This window comes from Eutrigla gurnardus (assembly GCF_963514095.1).
Source record: "Eutrigla gurnardus genome assembly, chromosome: 22".
NCBI lineage: Eukaryota > Metazoa > Chordata > Actinopteri > Perciformes > Triglidae > Eutrigla > Eutrigla gurnardus.
In genome coordinates this window covers 9,482,402-9,499,235 of record NC_139933.1, presented here as the reverse complement: position 1 = coordinate 9,499,235, position 16,834 = coordinate 9,482,402, and the positions used below count along the sequence as shown (strand labels likewise).

The following is a 16,834-nucleotide window of genomic DNA, read 5'->3' as shown; positions in this document are numbered from 1 at the left end:
ATTTGGGTGGTAAAGCTTAGACTAGTTTGTCTGGAAGGAGATAAGGGGAAAATACAACACACAGATACACAGAGAGACCATTAACAGAGGAGCACAAAGAGTTAAGTGGGACGAAGCCACGGCCAATCATGGCCAAGCCATCTCTGATAGACACCAGTCCATAGTAGAAGGAGGAGATTCCGTCCACAGTGCTTCCCCCTCTCTTCTCACATTACAGACTCACTTCTACATGGTCCCTCAGACCTGATTAGTGATGTCCACTGAGTCTCAAGGAGAAGCCCGGAGAGTGGAGACACTTAAAGACAAAACACACCAAAGGTCAAGAAAATCCTAAAATTGACAGAGGAAACAAAAATAACTACAATCTGCAGGTAAGAAAAATACAAGGAGCACCGATGGGATACCAGAGAAGAACTGTCCTTGACTTTTGGATACAAGTTCCTTCAATGCAATCCGAGAAGGATAAGATGATCTGATGGTGATTAAACGTCCTCAGTTGAAAAGAGGTCATGTTATCTGCACAGGGAACTGGTGCCCTGGCTCTTTTCCACACTGTCTTAATGGTGACTGCACTGGTAAGTGTATTCTACTTATCTTACTGTTCAAGTGAATGATTACTTCGCTTTTAGTGGGTTTCACAACTATAGTTTTCCTTTTTGTCTACAAACATCATTTAAAATCTACATTTTGCAACTCTAAAATAGATTTCTTTTTTGCTTTGCTTTTACTTTTCATTTCTGAAGCCAACATGACTATGACAAATACTTTCAAAGGATCAAAGGAGGGCTTTTCTGTTCTAAATTTAAACTTTTCACACAGAAGCATCATATCTTACACTATAATATGACTCAGAAATAATCCTAAAACTTTGAGCGAAATGTAGAAAATGTCATGTATCTGTGACTTTCTTTGATCGTTTGAATTTTGGACATAGATTTATCTCATGCTTGGAGGGAAATGTTCCAACCATTCACCAGCAAGACTGACCAATAGATGAGTGGAGTTTTCTTTTTAACAATGAGGTGTTATGGAATAATTTAGTTTAGGTTATTTGCAGAACAAACCCTTCAACAAGAAAAACTAATCATCAACAACAGCTAATAGATGATGAACGTTTTTTTCTCACACATCTATGTAGAAATTGAAATTTTACCCATCTTAGTATTAGGAACAGTGGGCAGCTATACTATTCAGCGCTCGGGGAGCAGTTTGGGTATCCAGTACCTTGCTTAAGGGCACCTCAGGACCCAGGAAGTGAACTGGCATCTCTCCAGCTACCTGGTCATAATCCATTTTCGTCCATGTGGAAAAATCGAACTGGCAACGCTCTTGTTCTTAAGTTACATTTCAATTAAATTTGATTTATCCAGCCCGAAATCACAAATCACTCATGTGCCTCAGAGGGCTTCACAATCTGGACAGCATATGGCTTCAGGACCCTCCATCGGATGAGGAAAAACGCCTTTAAAAAGCCTTTTAATAGCGGAAATAGGAAGAAACCAGGTCCCAGAGGATTGAGCTAATGCACAATGTTTTCACAATAGGATAGAATATAGGATATTTTGCAAATTTGCTTACAAAATCTTATGTCCAAGTATACGACTTTGAGAACAGTAGAGGATTGAAATAGGTAACACACAAGAGCCCTCAATCTCCACCATCACAAATCACCTGTGTGCTGCTTAATTACCAAACAAACAGCTCTGACCCCTTTCACCCCTTCACCTACTGAAGCGTGACCCTTCCTGCAGCTCACATCTGACCACCGCCGCCTCCCGTTTCTCTCTTCGCCGGGTCAATCCTGAGTGTCGACCTCAGACTAAACAACCTCCTGCTCAGTCATCCTGAAAATCACTTTACGGAGCGAAGGACAGAGGGAGCAGATTCAATTATCACACAAAGGGAAGGCGATGTCTAAGCCTGGATTTTCTGCTAACACTCCCTGTTAAAACAGGAACGGCTTCACCATAAGGCTTGTATTGAATATGAGGCTGTTTTGTTGGGACTTTGTTTGACATAAGACTTAAATATCTAATTAATGCGTTTAAATGGGATTGCCAACATGGTGTGTCCACATTCCCCTACACAACAACAACAACAGCAAGTGGTTTGAGCTGCTCAATAGGTCTCTATTGACTTTGGCTTCCCCTCCTGAACAAATCACAGTAGGACATGATAACTGTTGGGCATTCTGAGTGCTAGTACTAGAAACACTGTTCACCCATTGATGGTTTATTTTAATGGCTTATGCCAAGAATGTTATTATCACATATCAATCTACATAAATGGTTCCTGTTTGTTAAACAAGAGTGGGACATTTTCCTTATCCTGCTGGGAAGAGCAGTGGTGAAAAAGTAAAAGTACCAACACATACAACAAATGTGTGTAAAAACACAACTAAAACTACCATATTTCAAGTAGCAGAGAAGTATTAGTGCTTAAAATATCAAAAGTAAACTCATTGTCCCCTGTGAGGCACATATTATCATAAATGACATGTATATGACTTGTTTCTTTCTGCCTAATCCTCTCTCTCTCTCTCTCTCTGTCCTCTTCCGCCACTCAATCAGTTCTCACGTGGAGTTGTCTAGTTGCTAGTTTTGCTGCTCTGTCGTGAAATGTATTCGGGAACACAAAGCTGCCTGTGTAGACCAGCTCTCACCTGCACGGCCGGGGTCCTGAGGACAAGGCCCCCATGTGGCACGGGGGGCAACCCCGCCGCTGAGAAAAGAAAACCGTGTGTTTGGCGAGGGATCATGACATACCGCACCATCACACAATTATTTCACAACACCTGGAGGCAGCACATCAGATCCTCCTGGAGGGATTGTGGTTGTTGAATCGCCCCCCGCTGGAAAGAGACTTTGAATAGGAATCTTTGAGTCCATTAAATGGTATAGCTGCTCAGATGAGCAAGTTGCTCTTGTGGGTTGGACAAATACCGAGCAACCAGTCAAGAAAGCATGCTCTTGGTATTTCAGATTTATTTGAAGTTTTGTACTTTGCATTTCATTCCATATACAGCATGAGAACTTGCTGGTATTCCTCGTATCACACTCTCTCACATACTTGTCTTAATCACTTGTCATCTCTCTTCTTGTTACAGATAGACTCTGATGATGTCATCACACGAGATGAGCAGATCTACGTTCTGATTGGTGCTCACGCCAAGTGTGAGAGGAACATCCAGGCACATTTGTCCCTGGTTAAAGGTTTGTAAGCCACTTTTGATCATTCATTAAAAGAAGGGACAGTCATCTAAGGAAACCAGTTCATCCCAGCATGTGGAAGTCAACCCCAGGAAGTGTAAAAGTGTATAAAATATGTATAAAATAAATATTTGTGAAGTTTGTATCATTGAATTGGCTCCATGAGTTCAGTGTCTCTTAGTCATGACTAATCATCCATCTATAAAAAGACATTTAAACATTCACTTCAGGTGAAGAGTCAGCAGTGAAGCAGTGTTGAATATGGCAACTGGAAGAGTTTTTTTTTTTTCCATATTTCCGAATATTAAAAATCTCTTCCTATTAGGGAAGTAAGGTCCGCTGTTGGTATTAAAAACATGAGAGGTCAAGGAGTGCACGTCCAAATATATAATCAGAAAACGTATTTATTGCATCAAATGATTTATTTAGGATCAGATATAACACCCGTTTAATATCCTGCTGAGCAGTACCTTTGTGATTACAGAGTTGAATTTAGGTGCAGACAATAGCGAGCCATGTTTCATTCACAATATGACGCAGAGGCTGATGATAAACTGCTTCACTGATCTATTTAAAGGGGAATTATATGAGAGGGAGCCCCAGTGGAGAGAGACACAGCGAACACTTCTGTCCACATATGTCATGCTAAATACTCTAATATAAATCTGTATGAAAATATGAGATTTTATGTATTATAGGCCACCACAGGGAAATTTTGTATTTTTTACTACAATTAATTTAACTTGAGTTATATTTCAGATTCAAGTTTATGATGAGGTTATGAGACATGATGCATCATCAGAGATAACTAATATTACATTAATGTGACAGTAAAAAAGAGTACTTCTACTGATGATAGTTCACGTATATTTTGCTGCTTATATTTACATAAGTAAACATTTGAATGCAGGACTTTTACTTTCAATGAAGTATTTTTACATTGCTGTATTGGTACTTAAATGATCTTAATATGTCTTAAACCAACTGGCAGCCTGACTGTAGCCTGAGTATTCACCATACAGCTGTATTAGGGGGAAATTATCAAAAAATATAACATGTGAAAACATATAACAGCTGTTTCCCATGATCTGTGAAGAAGGTGACTGTATCCCGGAGTGGGACGGCATCACCTGCTGGCCACGGAGCAGAGCGGGTCAGCTGGTGTCGGTGCCGTGTCCAGAGTACATCTACGACTTCAACCACAGAGGTGGGAGACACTGACATGCAGAACCAATACACCTGCGTTTGTCCTAGTCTGTGCTCTAAAGTGCATCGTCTCGTTGTCCTGCCCTCCCGTGACCCAGGGCGAGCCTACCGCCAGTGCGATGCTTCAGGGAGCTGGGTGCAGGTGCCCAGCCTCAACCGCACCTGGGCCAACTACACCGAGTGCACCACGTACTTGACCTCCAACCACAGGAGCCAAGAGGAGGTACGTGCTCGCGTATGGACACGCACCTGGTGTTTTCTCTGGCGTCTATTGCACACTTCCAAGTGTGTTTGTGTTTTTGTTTCAGAAGGTGTTCGAGAGACTCCATCTCATGTACACCGTCGGCTACTCCATTTCTCTAGCGTCGCTGCTGGTGGCCGTCTCCATCCTCTGTTATTTCAAGTGAGAAACCCAAAATAAATCAAACCGAACCACAAAATAATTGGAATTCACAGTATTGTCTCCAACCTCGGTGATGTACGGCTGAAAGTATTTGTCCGTTAACCTTTCAGGCGTCTCCACTGCACGCGCAATTACATCCACATTCACCTCTTCACCTCCTTCATATGTCGAGCAGTCAGCATTTTTGTGAAGGATGCTGTGCTCTACTTCATATCTGAAGACAGAGAGGCTGAGTCCGAGTTCACTGCACAGAAGCCCCATATGGTAAACAATAGGATTTTTTAAAATGTATCACCATTTATACGTCATTTTTTCATAGTGTTTTGTAGGATGCAATATCAGCTCATGTTCTAATAAGATCAGTATAGAAAGTAAGATGTATTTGAAAGGAGTGGTTTGATATTTTGGGCTTAATTGCTAATAATTTCCCTCCCACTTCTCTTGCATTTAATTTTTTGGTTCCTTCATGTTCTGCTTCGTGTCCTCAGGCTGGCTGTAAAGTTGCCGTTACTCTCTTCCTTTATTTCCTGGCGACCAATCATTACTGGATCCTGGTGGAGGGCTTGTACCTACACAGCCTCATCTTCATGGCCTTCCTCTCTGACAAGAACTACTTATGGGCCCTCACCATCATAGGTTGGGGTAAGCTGCTGTATCGGACCGGATGCCTTGTTAAAACAAAGGCTGCTAACAGTTTAACAGACTGATAATTCCTCATGCTTTCTGGACTCTCATCTCAGGTGTTCCCGCGGTGTTTGTGTCCGTGTGGGTCAGCGCTCGAGCATCGCTGGCAGACACACAGTGAGTCATGTTATGCATTCATCTATCTAATAATAACATGACACGCGTAGCACAATTTAACTCCCCTGTTTCTACACTCAGATGTTGGGACATCAGTGCAGGAAACCTGAAGTGGATCTATCAAGTTCCCATTCTGGCAGCCATTGTTGTAAGAGATTTTTATTTTAATACTATGAAAGGATATTTTACACTTGACTGCAGCCTTTCTGTACACCTCTGCCCCCTGCAGGTGAATTTCCTCCTCTTTGTCAACATAATACGTGTACTTGCCTCTAAACTGTGGGAAACAAACACTGGTAAATTGGACCCTCGGAAGCAATATCGGTAATATTTCTTTCCCCCCTCTCAGTGTAAAAACAATGCCATCCTTCGACCAGAGAGTTTTACATGAATGTTTATACTCTTTATCTGCAGGAAGCTGCTGAAGTCCACGTTAGTCCTCATGCCCTTGTTTGGAGTTCACTACATGGTGTTCATGGCTCTTCCCTACACTGAGGTCACCGGGCTGCTGTGGCAGGTGCAAATGCATTATGAGATGTTCTTCAATTCATCCCAGGTCAGAAAACACCTTTAGAAACTCTGGTTCAACATTTGCAAAACATACTTATTCTCTTTCTTGCCAAGATTTATCATGAAGCCTAAATGCAGTTTATTGATGTTTGACCTGCAGTTTAGATGAGAAGATCGATGGTATTTATATTCTCATCTAACTCTTGGCAAGAAAGCAAATAAGTTACTTTTTCAATATTTAGATACAAAACTGTGGTGTACTTCTTTTTAACAAAATCTCAATTTCATGTTTCCAGGGCTTTTTCGTGGCATTTATATATTGTTTCTGTAATGGAGAGGTAATAAAGCCATCATTTAGATCATTTTAGAGCCTGGACTCAGATTTAAGGACAGACCTAGCTTTCTGTTTTTTCTCCCTCTTCCTGTCTTCAGGTGCAGGCAGAGGTAAAGAAGGCGTGGTCAAGACGCAGCCTTGCACTGGACCTCAAACAGAAAGCCAGGATGACCAGCAGTGGAGGCAGCTGTTACTACGGCGGTATGATGTCACACACCACCACCCACAGCGTCAGCTTGTCTGCCGCCAATTCCAGAGCTCTTTCCTTCACTGGAGGTGTCGTGGGCTCTGGTGGTGCTGTCGGCGGAGGGTCGGGGGTCAGGCCGCCACGCCACGGCTCCCTCCACCCGCAAACCAGCCTGCCCGGATACGTGCCCGGTGATACCGAGACCTCCGGCCTGGCTGTGTGGAAGCCCGGGGGGACGGAGTCTGGGGTTTTCGCCAGGCACGCCAGAGGCACCAAGGGAAATCATGACGCCAGAAGTCTTAGTCAAAAGTCATCTGCAGCCCAAACGCCCGGAGCAGACGATGCAGACAGCTGCTTATCGCTGAAAGAGCTGGAGACCATCTTATGATTCCATTGAGACAGGGATGTATCGAGGCTAAGGACCCACCAAACTAGACATTTCAAGGAGTCACTTGTGTTAAAATTGTTTCGTCAAACTTCTTCCAAGATGGAGGAACTTTGTTGTTTTGTGGATCTATTTGATTTCTGTCAGTGTGGACGAGGTCAACATATGTATTTATATGCTTTCAAATGTTGTGTAAAAGGTTTGTAAATAGATGGAGAGAAGCTAGAAGGTGAAGATGTGATGCTGCAGAGAATTTACAAGTCAGACCTGGATGTTAAAACAGGGACTTTTTTTGTCTTTCCTGTGTTGGATTTGCAGGCCAGACAGGCTGACCCAGTTCAAACTGCACTTACGTGTGTGTGTGTGTGTGTGTGTGTGTGTGTGTGTGTGTGTGTGTGTGTGTGTGTGTGTGTGTGTGTGTGTGTGTGTGTGTGTGTGTGTGTGTGTGTGTGTGTGTGTGTGTGTGTGTGTGTGTGTGTGCTGTAGCAATCCTCCATTCTCCAAATATATACCACCATACATATCAATAGTAAATTGATGCTTTACTGAGCTGGAGGTTCATGTTTAATCATTTCTAAGAAGTCAGGAGGACCAGACGGCATGTCTAGACGGTTACGGTCTCTCAACACCTTTCTTGTTGTCCATGTTGTCTTCACCGCCCTATTGATCAGTCTGACAGCACGCCTTTTGGCCCTCGCAGGCCAAACTCCGACCCCTTCCTCCGTGTAACCTCTGTCCCCGTCGCCCTCACAACACCGTCCAGAATTTCACACACTCCCCTCAGGCCTCCACTCACAGCAGGAGGCACCTGAGCTGTTGGTAGACCTCGAGCATGAGTGACAAACCTGCAGCACAAGCCGCCAGTATTCACAAGGTAAACAGACAGGAAATTGTACCCGGAAATATTTTAGGACCGTGAAGGTGTCCAGAAATAGAGACAACTGTTCTGTCTATATAGGTTATGCAGTGTAACTCTGATAATTTAATAAATGTTACGCCATGAGAGTTTAAATAAATTGAACTAAATTGAGTGGAAATGATTAACTTACTAGTTCTTAACAACTTTAGTAAATGCACACGTTTATTACATACATAGAACACAATTAAAAAGAGATGATTCATTAGTGATGAAAACTAATTCCCCAACACAAAGTTAGGCTCACTTTTCCAGCAGTTATCATTTAATTTTAGTAGCATAGCAACAATTATAATGATAATAGAACAATGAATGATGTCACTTTACATTGGTCTGGACCTCTGCCAGAGATATCAGATCCATCAATTGAATTTAATTTTGCAGAATATATTTATAAGTTATTTTAATTTTTTTTGCAATATGTCTTAAAGTATGGAAGTGCAACAGACTGCCCATTTAAGAGATGCATGATAAAGCTCTGCCCCCTGTTGCAAAAATTAAAACATTGCATGCTGATATGTTGTTGGTCTCACATGAAGATTCAAATGAAATAGAACAAATTATCAAGCGATAGCTTGCGCTATGAAGACTATGAAGATAACACACAGGGAGAAGTGGGTGGTGTGGAAATAACACAAGACTCTTTTAGATCCATAACATGTGTAGTGATTGCAAGAAATTAAAATAAGGGACAATGATATAACGTGATTTGACTGGTGTATCTTTGTTTTTCTGGCTATTTATAATACATAAAGTGCATTATTGTGATGCTTAATGGAATGAGATGAGTTCATGTTAGATAGTTGTCATTAAGCTTCAAGCCCACATTCATTCATCTCCTGTCCCAAGAAACGACAAAAAGTTGCCCTTCATAAAACTTTAAAAAAATAAAATGATCACATATCAAGCAATAAAACAAAATCACAATTTTAAATATTGATTTTTTGGTTATAACCAAAGTCAATACAACATATGGAGCACCACCAGACACATTTATGCATGAGTGATTGCTCCTCCAGCGAGATGAAAAGCAAAACCCAACCCCCCACCCGCAACGTGCGTTGGCAACCAGCTGTCAGCTCATTAGAGGGAAAGGTTGGGGACCGAGGTGTCAACATTTGATGACTCTTCGGCTCGAGAAACACGACATCCTCCTTTGGTAGCAGGAGGATGAAAAAGAAGAGATAGGGTGGGGGGAGAGTGAAGAGGACGCTGATCGGAAATTACAGGAGGAAATGATCCGGCATGATGACTGGTGGTGCTGGAGGTGATGATATCACTCTCATTGTTACAGCAGGATCTTTTATTGAACAAGAAATGCCATTTTTAGTCATAATGTATGATCACAATGCCAACAAGTACAAAAAGGTCTGAGGGACATATACACATGACAATATAGGTGCATTGCCCCTCACATACTGCAAATAAATTAAATAAATCATTTCCTTAGGCTTAAGGTTTGGAAATACATCTTATGCCACATTGTCTGACAGCCTATTAATAAGCCATAAAATGTTTAACAAGTTTAGTATCTTTGCAAACTTTGGATTGTTGACCATAAAATAAAATGATGTGGATGAGAATCATGATAACCAGTAGGCTAATACAGTTTAAGAGGTATTTCTTATTTGATTAATTCCGCAATGCATCGCAAATATTTCTCATTTGTTAATTAATGTATTGGTTAATGTACATAGTATCTTGCAAATATGGTTAATTTGAATAATAAACCAATGGGCAGAATGAGACCACTGAGGTGATTCGTCATGTTCAGTCAGCATGATGAGAGTGACGTCACGATGAAGTCAAGAAAAGTAGGCGGAGAGAGAGAGAGCACACATATGTAATCCAGTCCTCTGTGTATAAGAGTAATACTAAAAACAACACACTACGTGTCATGTGTATCTGATGCCTGAGCTCCGTTTCCTCCGCTGTGAGATATAGTCCCGCCGCCGGCTGTCAGCGGCTCTGGCGCGCAGGCAGCAGCATCCTCTCCGGCGTCCAGAAGTGGATGAGCAGGTCCGGTGGACGACAGGGAGGGGTCCCTTTGATTCCAGGGCTGCCTCCTCCCGGATGGAGCCCGGCTGTTTGCAGGCAGCGATGGCCATGGGAGACGTCTCGAAGAAAGCGTCCTCTCGGAACGTGGCGGTGGAGCGAAAAAACCTCATCACCGTGTGCAGGTCAGTTTATTCTCAACGAGACTGTGTCTACGCGTGTGTTTAAGTGCTCGTGAGGTTTTAATATGTGTCTGTGTTATCACAACAGATTGGTTCTGGTGTTTTTTTTATATATTCACCATGGGTGATAAATGCCCCTAAGACATATCTTGACAGGCACGTCTACGTCATCCTCATAATAAATCATTTTAATGAACTCTTCCCATGTAAAGGACAAGTGGGCCTGTGCGGACACGAAGCCTGTGTGTGCATTACGACCTCTCATTCAAATAATTCACACATTAAAACATACACGATCCGACAATCCGCAGATAGACTCTCTGTGTGAGTTTAGCAGTGTCATCTTTGTCAGTGTGGGTTTATTTTCTCCCCGCTGATGGCGTGGTTGCTATGACGACAACCTTCCTGGGGCAAGGACTAGCTGGCACCCCAGGGACTCAGGACAGGGAAGCTGTACATTAAGCCTTGGTTGGACTTTGTGGGGTTTATGGGTGAAGGTTTGCACTTAAATACCCTTTTGCCAAACACATATAATATACGCTACACAAACTATAACTGCTATGCTGACATGCATCTATTCTCTTACTGTCAGATGCAGAGATAATGTCTGTTGCAAACAGCAGTTAAAGTCATAACATCCCTTAAAACCACTCAATATTTGTAGAACAACAATGGATCAAATTATGTCCTATGTGAAATGTGTGCAGTTCCCCTCAACTAGGCTATAACGAGCGTTTTAGCACCTTTGAGCTCATTGTTTTGATTTTGCATCCCTAGAGTTTAGGCTTGTGGTTCACTCTCACAGTACACCAGCTGGCAAATAGCTGGTGTAAATAGCATTCACTGTTGCTGAGAACAGACTGATATTTCCCACAGGAGACCAAAATCAGAGCTAAAAGAAGAGAATGTATTACGGTGGTCAAAAACTGCATTCCTGAAAAGTTTTCTACGTCATCTTAAATAGACATTGTGAAAGTCTCACACATTTTGCAGTAAATACTTTTCCAGATTAGCAGATTAGATGTGGTTGGTTATGAAACGGAAGTCAATGTCGCTGTGATGGGTTAAATTACATTTTGTGTGTAGTGCAGCTGAAATTACCAATAAAAAATTTTACATCTAATACAAACGAGATATAATTCAAGTTCAATAACTGCTTCAGGTCTTCTCTGTCTCAGGATATGGGGCCCATTCTGCCAAGAGTTCAAAATGTCACGTTGGGAGTTCAGTCATCAAATAAGTCACATCTGTTTCATGGGTCTGTTTTAAGCCCAAATCATGTGACATGGCATCCACAGACTGGACATGTGGACTCGAGTCACATGCTCGGTCATATGCTCATGTCATACTGTCTAATAAACACTACACACACAAACATTCACATATCTAGTGCAGGTTAAGTCACCTGCTGTCTGTAATAGGGGGAAAGGGGGGGGGGGGGGGATAACCAGCCAGTAATTGGCCGCTGGTATCTGGCCACGGTCAGAGCAGTTGAATGAGACATTGTTGCCTCTGGAACAATGGGAATTGTCTATGACTTGCATCAGTGGCCTGTGTTGGGCAAAGCATTGTCTAACAGACACATGCACATTGTGTTTACTGTAAAATCCCCAGATATTTATTTTTTACTAAAAACTAAACATTATGCTTCAAACTGTTTATCCTGATAATTTGCCTGAATTAATTCATGTATTCAAAATGTACTTCATAGGATATATTGAAGGGCATGACAAGAGTAGGCATCCTTACACATATGAAGGTATTACAAATCAGGCTACAGTCATGAATTCAAGCTTTCCGGTTACAAGCAAACCGAGTTATGGGAGCTTCTTGAAAGCTTTCCGTGAACGTCTGCCTCGTCAGGGTGAGTCAGCCGGAAATGGAAAGTACAGCGTGACTGTGGGCAGAAATCCACATCAACAAACAAACATATGGGATGGACATAGTGTGAATGTATCCATTATATTTAGAAAATATATATATTGCAAAATATATTTAGATTTTTATCTATGAGTTGTTCCTCCTACACTGAAGTGAAACCAAGGAAACAGTAATCCAATAATATAAATCTATTCCCATGACTTTATTACTGGCAACCAAACTCTGTTATAAACTTCCTTCCCTCTCTCTCTCTAGGTTTTCAGTCAAGACACTGCTAGAGAAATACACAGCCGAGCCCATCGATGATTCCTCGGAGGAGTTCATCAATTTCGCGTCCATCCTCGAACACATCCTCAGCCACCGTTTCAAAGGTAGTCAGCCTACGGGCGATCTGTTTGGGATTGACAGCATGTTAGAGAAACTAACTCAAACACAATTTTGCATCAAAGCAAAAAAGTTATTCGTCATGAAACATTAAGTAGAATAAATGTATTTATCCCTCCCTCTGCATGCACGTATAATACTGTATAAGAGGCTAACATTTGCTACAAGCTTGTTTTGGTAAAATCGCTGTTTGCCTCCTCTCATAATGCAGCTGCACCTGTTATATTATATATTCATGTTTCCTCTCCGTTAGGCTCCAGCAGCTGGTTTGATGGTCAGAGGAGTTACTGGGACTACGTCCGTCAGGCCTGCGCTAAAGTCCCCAACAGTTGCATCAGCAGCATCGAGAGCATGGAGAACATCAGCACCTCGCGAGCCAAGGCAAGTCCTGTATAAGCTTGCAGCGATCGCAGTAGAGGAACTGAGAGGATGTGCACACTTTTGAAATGGAAGTTAATTTCTTAAAACCCCCTTGCGACTCCTTCAGGGGCGAGCCTGGATGAGGGTAGCCCTGATGGAGAAGAGGCTGTCTGAATATATGGCTACCGCTCTGAGGGACAGCAGAACCACCAGGTTAGAGGCCACACACACACACACACACACACACACACACACACACACACACACACACACACACACACACACACACCTTATCATAATAAAACCAACCTGCTTGTATTTGTCTTTCTGCCTTAGGAGATTCTATGCAGAGGGAGCCATTGTTTTAAGGGAGGAAGCCACAGTCTTCACAGGGATGCTCATAGGTCTTGGAGCCATAGACTTTAAGTGAGAGGACTTGGCCTTTATACGGCGACATCTTATGCATTTAACTGATCATTTCTGATGGGTATGTATGTTTTTTTTGGCTTATGTCTGGGCGGTCTCCCCTCCATAGTTTCTGTCTAAAAGGGGAGGCCTTGGACGGGAAAACGTCTGCCGTGATTGACTACACACCGTACTTGAAATTCACGCAAAGGTACGTTCATTGGCACTGTGCAGGAAAAAAAAAGCTTTGCAGTTTGAAAATAAATAATATGTCTGTTAATATGTCTCCTGTCGCAGCTACGATTACCTGAGTGACGACGAGGATCGGCAGAGCGTTGACAGCAGCACAAGCGACGACAGCGTCCCCGATCACCCCTACGTCCCCCTGGTCCCCGACGAGGACAGCTGGAGCACAAAGTGTCGCAAGATGGAGCAGAGGTTCAAGATCGTCAACGCACAAAAGGTGTGCAGCCATCTTTTTGTTGTTTGAAAAATGCTCGGGATGGTATTGCTTGAGAAAATTGTGAACAAAAAGTGTAAAAACTACGACATCACAAAATAATTTCTATCAGCGTCCGAGGCTGGAGATATGCCCTTTCATTCGGTGTGGATGTGCGTTGTCAGGGTTACCTGGAGGAGCTTGTGCGCCTGCGTGAGTCCCAGCTGAAGAACACAGAAACGGAGAACAAGAGGCTAAAGGCCCGACTAGAGGATCTACAGGGCTACAGCACACAGGAGAAGAAGGAACTGGAGGCCATAGTCTTGGAGCTCCAGGAGCAGCTGTGAGTGATGTAGACAAACCCACATATTCCTGAACAGGCTTTAAATCATTCATTTTCCCACCCATAAAAACCATTGAATGGATGGGATATAATAAGTGTTTTCATTGGTTCGGTTGGAGGCCTGGATTTGATTGCATTTGCCTGCTGTAATGTATAGTATCCTTATGTTTGTCAGGACAAGCTTGATTCCATGTGACTCCTCCCACCTGGCCAAAAACCTTTCAATCCCTTTGGTCAACCAGTGGCCGACGCTCCAAAGGTACAACAACCAAGACGACGTCAAGCTGTTCCGCAGGTTCGTGTCGTAAAGCTGATGCATGCACACACACTCTCTATTATATCGTCAACAAGCGTTTTTCATTGAAGATATCAATATCGATATCGACTCCTTAATGTGTCCTTCTGTTGACCTTTAGGAGAAGTTTCCCCAGCACAGAGCTGCTGTCAGTAGAAATCAGCCTGGATTCAGACTCCCAGAGGACTGAGGGGAAACTCAATGGAGCCTGGTGCACAGGTGACATTTTACACTGTTACACACGGTGTTCTTGTAAGATGATAAGTGAGTAAATACACACCACACACACACACTTGAATTGACCCTCCGTTTGTATGTCCACCCCACCCCTCCAGAAAAGGACTACACCCCCTCTATGATGGGCCTGTGTGGGTCCCTGGCTTCCCTCCCAAGCTGCAAATCTCTGGCTAGCCTGAAGTCCAGCGAGTGTCTGGTCAACATCAGCACAGAGAACAGTCCTGCCCTGTCCCCCAGCTAGGGGGCGCCAAAGACAAACTGCCAACCACTTAACAGACACTGAGACAATTCAACACGAGTACAAAAAAAAAGACTGCTTTTGAGGGCAGTGGACAAATGCTCTCTTTTGTGGCCCTTACGTGAGTCCCTTTACCTTTACGCTCTGAGTCTGAACTTACACCGTTGAAGCATTTGTGGAAGTGTAGCCTCCCTGTCTGGGACTGTTCAACAAAGATGCGGGAATAGCTGCTGTACTGCCCGACGGCCTCCTGCAGACACACTGTCATTTATTGTCTCGACGTGATTAAGCATCCTGGAATGCGAACAACCGGTTCAAGTTTGACCTCTCTGACGTCACAATGCTTGATTTTGTGCAATTACCGTCACGTCTCATCAAAACTCACTGTAGGGTTATCCTGTATTTGTCAACTTGTCTCTGTCTTATCAGTCCGTCGGTGTATCTTATTCTGCCTCTTGCATAATACTGGCTGTGCAGGGTAGATGAGCTGTTGTAACCTTTTAGGGAAAATGGTTTGCCATATTATATTACACTATTACAAGAGAGATAAAAAAAAAAGAAGAGAGGCGTGTACTGTGATGAGTTAAAGTGGCCAGATGGATTTATGATGAAGATTATTTGGAAACGAACAGAAGCAGCTTCATGATATTAGGATAAATGACAGTTTAGGCCTTATTCAATCATAGGTTAGACACAGAGTTTAGGATGTGACACGAAAGAGCTGTCAGGCTTGAAAGGTTTGCAGAGCCATTACAATGTGAACATAAAAAACTGACATAATATCTGTTGCATACAAATGCAAAGTGCATTATGACTATGCAGAATGAATGTTTTCATTGTCTTTTTCTACAAACCTAGCTTGATAGAGTAGCTTGAGCAGGAGAGAAATAGTGAATGTGCAACATGTGAGCATGTGTCATTAAATTCTTTTGGCTTTTTCTTTTCCCTTTCTGTTTATTTTTTTGTATTTTAATGAATTTCATTGCATAGTTACTTTGTATTATTTACGATCATGTAAATTGCGATCTTGTGCAGTGTTGGTGAGAGTTGGGATGCGTTGTGTTGTTTAAAACTGCAATAAAACTGCCTTTTTTGAAACATTAAATGCTGGTATGCAAAGGATGTGTATTTTGAGGGGGTTTCGCTCTAGAGATGGCAATGTCAGTCGGTCCACATTTGTCCAAGATGAAACATCTCAACAACTATTGGATATATGATATAGAATATAGATGTATTCTATTGATTTCAACACCACTGACAATATTGATTTGTATTTTGATTTAGCCTTATGTTGAAATACTGGTCAAATGAATGACATTCGCGGCCACCAGAAGATTATTTCTAATGACGTTGCTGATTCCCTTGACTTTTCCGTCTCTAACAGGTCAAAGTTCTCACTTAACCAGTGAAATCACATCTAATCACAGATGGATTTGCATAACATTTTGTACAGATATGCATGTACAGACAATCTTACTGCATGCTTTAATGATCCCAAGACTTTTTTGCTATCGCATCATATTGAGGTAGATTTTTTCACATAGTCCAGGACTTTAGTGTATGTTCAAATACCAGTATACGTAATTGTTTTTCCATCAACCCCAGCTATACTTTGTGTTTAGTGTTAAAGAGCCAGTGTGTAGGATTTAGATTCATTTATATTATAGAAATGCAATATAATAGCCAGAACTATGCTTTCTTCAGTGTATGATCCCATGAAACTAAGAATCATTGTGTTTTTGAGAGCTCAGAATGAGTCTTTTATATCTACATAAGTAATGGGGACCCTTCCACGGAGACCTTCACGTTGCATCGCTATTCTTTCTCCAGTAGCCCAGAACAGACAAACCAAACACTTAGAAGGCCTAGCCTTTTTTTTGGTACCTGAAGGCTAACGTAGTTCACCTACACGCTTATTCATTGGGTTGATAATGCCACTAAATCCTACATATTCTGCTTTAGTTAGCAAATGTTAGCATGCTAACACGCTAAGCTAAGACAGAAAACACGTAAGAATATACCCGCAAAACATCTATAGCATATAATTGTGAACACGCTAGCTTGATGGTGTTAGAATGTCGCTCCAAGCACTGCTGTTAGCCTCACAGAGCTGTAGTGTCTTTC

The 16,834-nt window shown here is 42.3% G+C and overlaps 2 protein-coding genes across 4 annotated transcripts; both read left to right on the top strand.

Annotated features, from left to right (window-relative positions):
* Positions 1 to 260: 260 nt before the first annotated feature.
* pth3r (parathyroid hormone 3 receptor) lies at positions 261 to 8,547 on the top strand. Of its 3 annotated transcripts, XM_084039734.1 has the most exons (13): positions 261 to 575; positions 3,107 to 3,212; positions 4,306 to 4,416; positions 4,514 to 4,638; positions 4,724 to 4,818; positions 4,929 to 5,082; positions 5,307 to 5,460; positions 5,559 to 5,619; positions 5,701 to 5,767; positions 5,849 to 5,943; positions 6,034 to 6,175; positions 6,426 to 6,467; positions 6,562 to 8,547. In XM_084039734.1, exons 1-13 carry the CDS (start codon positions 510 to 512, stop codon positions 7,036 to 7,038), a joined length of 1,695 nt encoding a protein of 564 aa, XP_083895860.1. In that variant the 5' UTR covers positions 261 to 509; the 3' UTR covers positions 7,039 to 8,547. The 3 variants fall into 3 exon arrangements, with proteins under 3 accessions (XP_083895860.1, XP_083895859.1, XP_083895858.1); XM_084039733.1 differs by lacking the exon at positions 261 to 575 and having other exon boundaries at positions 2,319 to 3,212; positions 4,727 to 4,818; XM_084039732.1 differs by lacking the exon at positions 261 to 575 and having other exon boundaries at positions 2,321 to 3,212.
* Positions 8,548 to 9,808: 1,261 nt separating this feature from the next.
* On the top strand, positions 9,809 to 14,979 carry rundc3ab (RUN domain containing 3Ab). Its single transcript, XM_084002206.1, has 11 exons — positions 9,809 to 10,131; positions 12,265 to 12,380; positions 12,647 to 12,774; positions 12,881 to 12,966; positions 13,090 to 13,179; positions 13,289 to 13,369; positions 13,456 to 13,621; positions 13,783 to 13,940; positions 14,116 to 14,235; positions 14,357 to 14,454; positions 14,571 to 14,979. Exons 1-11 carry the CDS (start codon positions 10,025 to 10,027, stop codon positions 14,711 to 14,713), a joined length of 1,293 nt encoding a protein of 430 aa, XP_083858332.1. The 5' UTR covers positions 9,809 to 10,024; the 3' UTR covers positions 14,714 to 14,979.
* The last annotated feature ends 1,855 nt before the right edge of the window (positions 14,980 to 16,834 follow it).

What these genes read in the sequence shown, in the direction of transcription:
- rundc3ab (XM_084002206.1), top strand. Translation starts at nt 10,025, where the DNA reads ATGGAGCCCGGCTGTTTGCAGGCAGCGATGGCCATGGGAGACGTCTCG. An exon ending in GACGTCAAGCTGTTCCGCAG is followed by an intron (nt 14,236 to 14,356) that starts GTTCGTGTCGTA and finishes GTTGACCTTTAG; the next exon opens with GAGAAGTTTCCCCAGCACAG. An exon ending in CAATGGAGCCTGGTGCACAG is followed by an intron (nt 14,455 to 14,570) that starts GTGACATTTTAC and finishes CCACCCCTCCAG; the next exon opens with AAAAGGACTACACCCCCTCT.
- pth3r (XM_084039732.1), top strand. Translation starts at nt 2,909, where the DNA reads ATGAGCAAGTTGCTCTTGTGGGTTGGACAAATACCGAGCAACCAGTCA. An exon ending in ACATTTGTCCCTGGTTAAAG is followed by an intron (nt 3,213 to 4,305) that starts GTTTGTAAGCCA and finishes TGATCTGTGAAG; the next exon opens with AAGGTGACTGTATCCCGGAG. An exon ending in ATTGTTTCTGTAATGGAGAG is followed by an intron (nt 6,468 to 6,561) that starts GTAATAAAGCCA and finishes TCCTGTCTTCAG; the next exon opens with GTGCAGGCAGAGGTAAAGAA.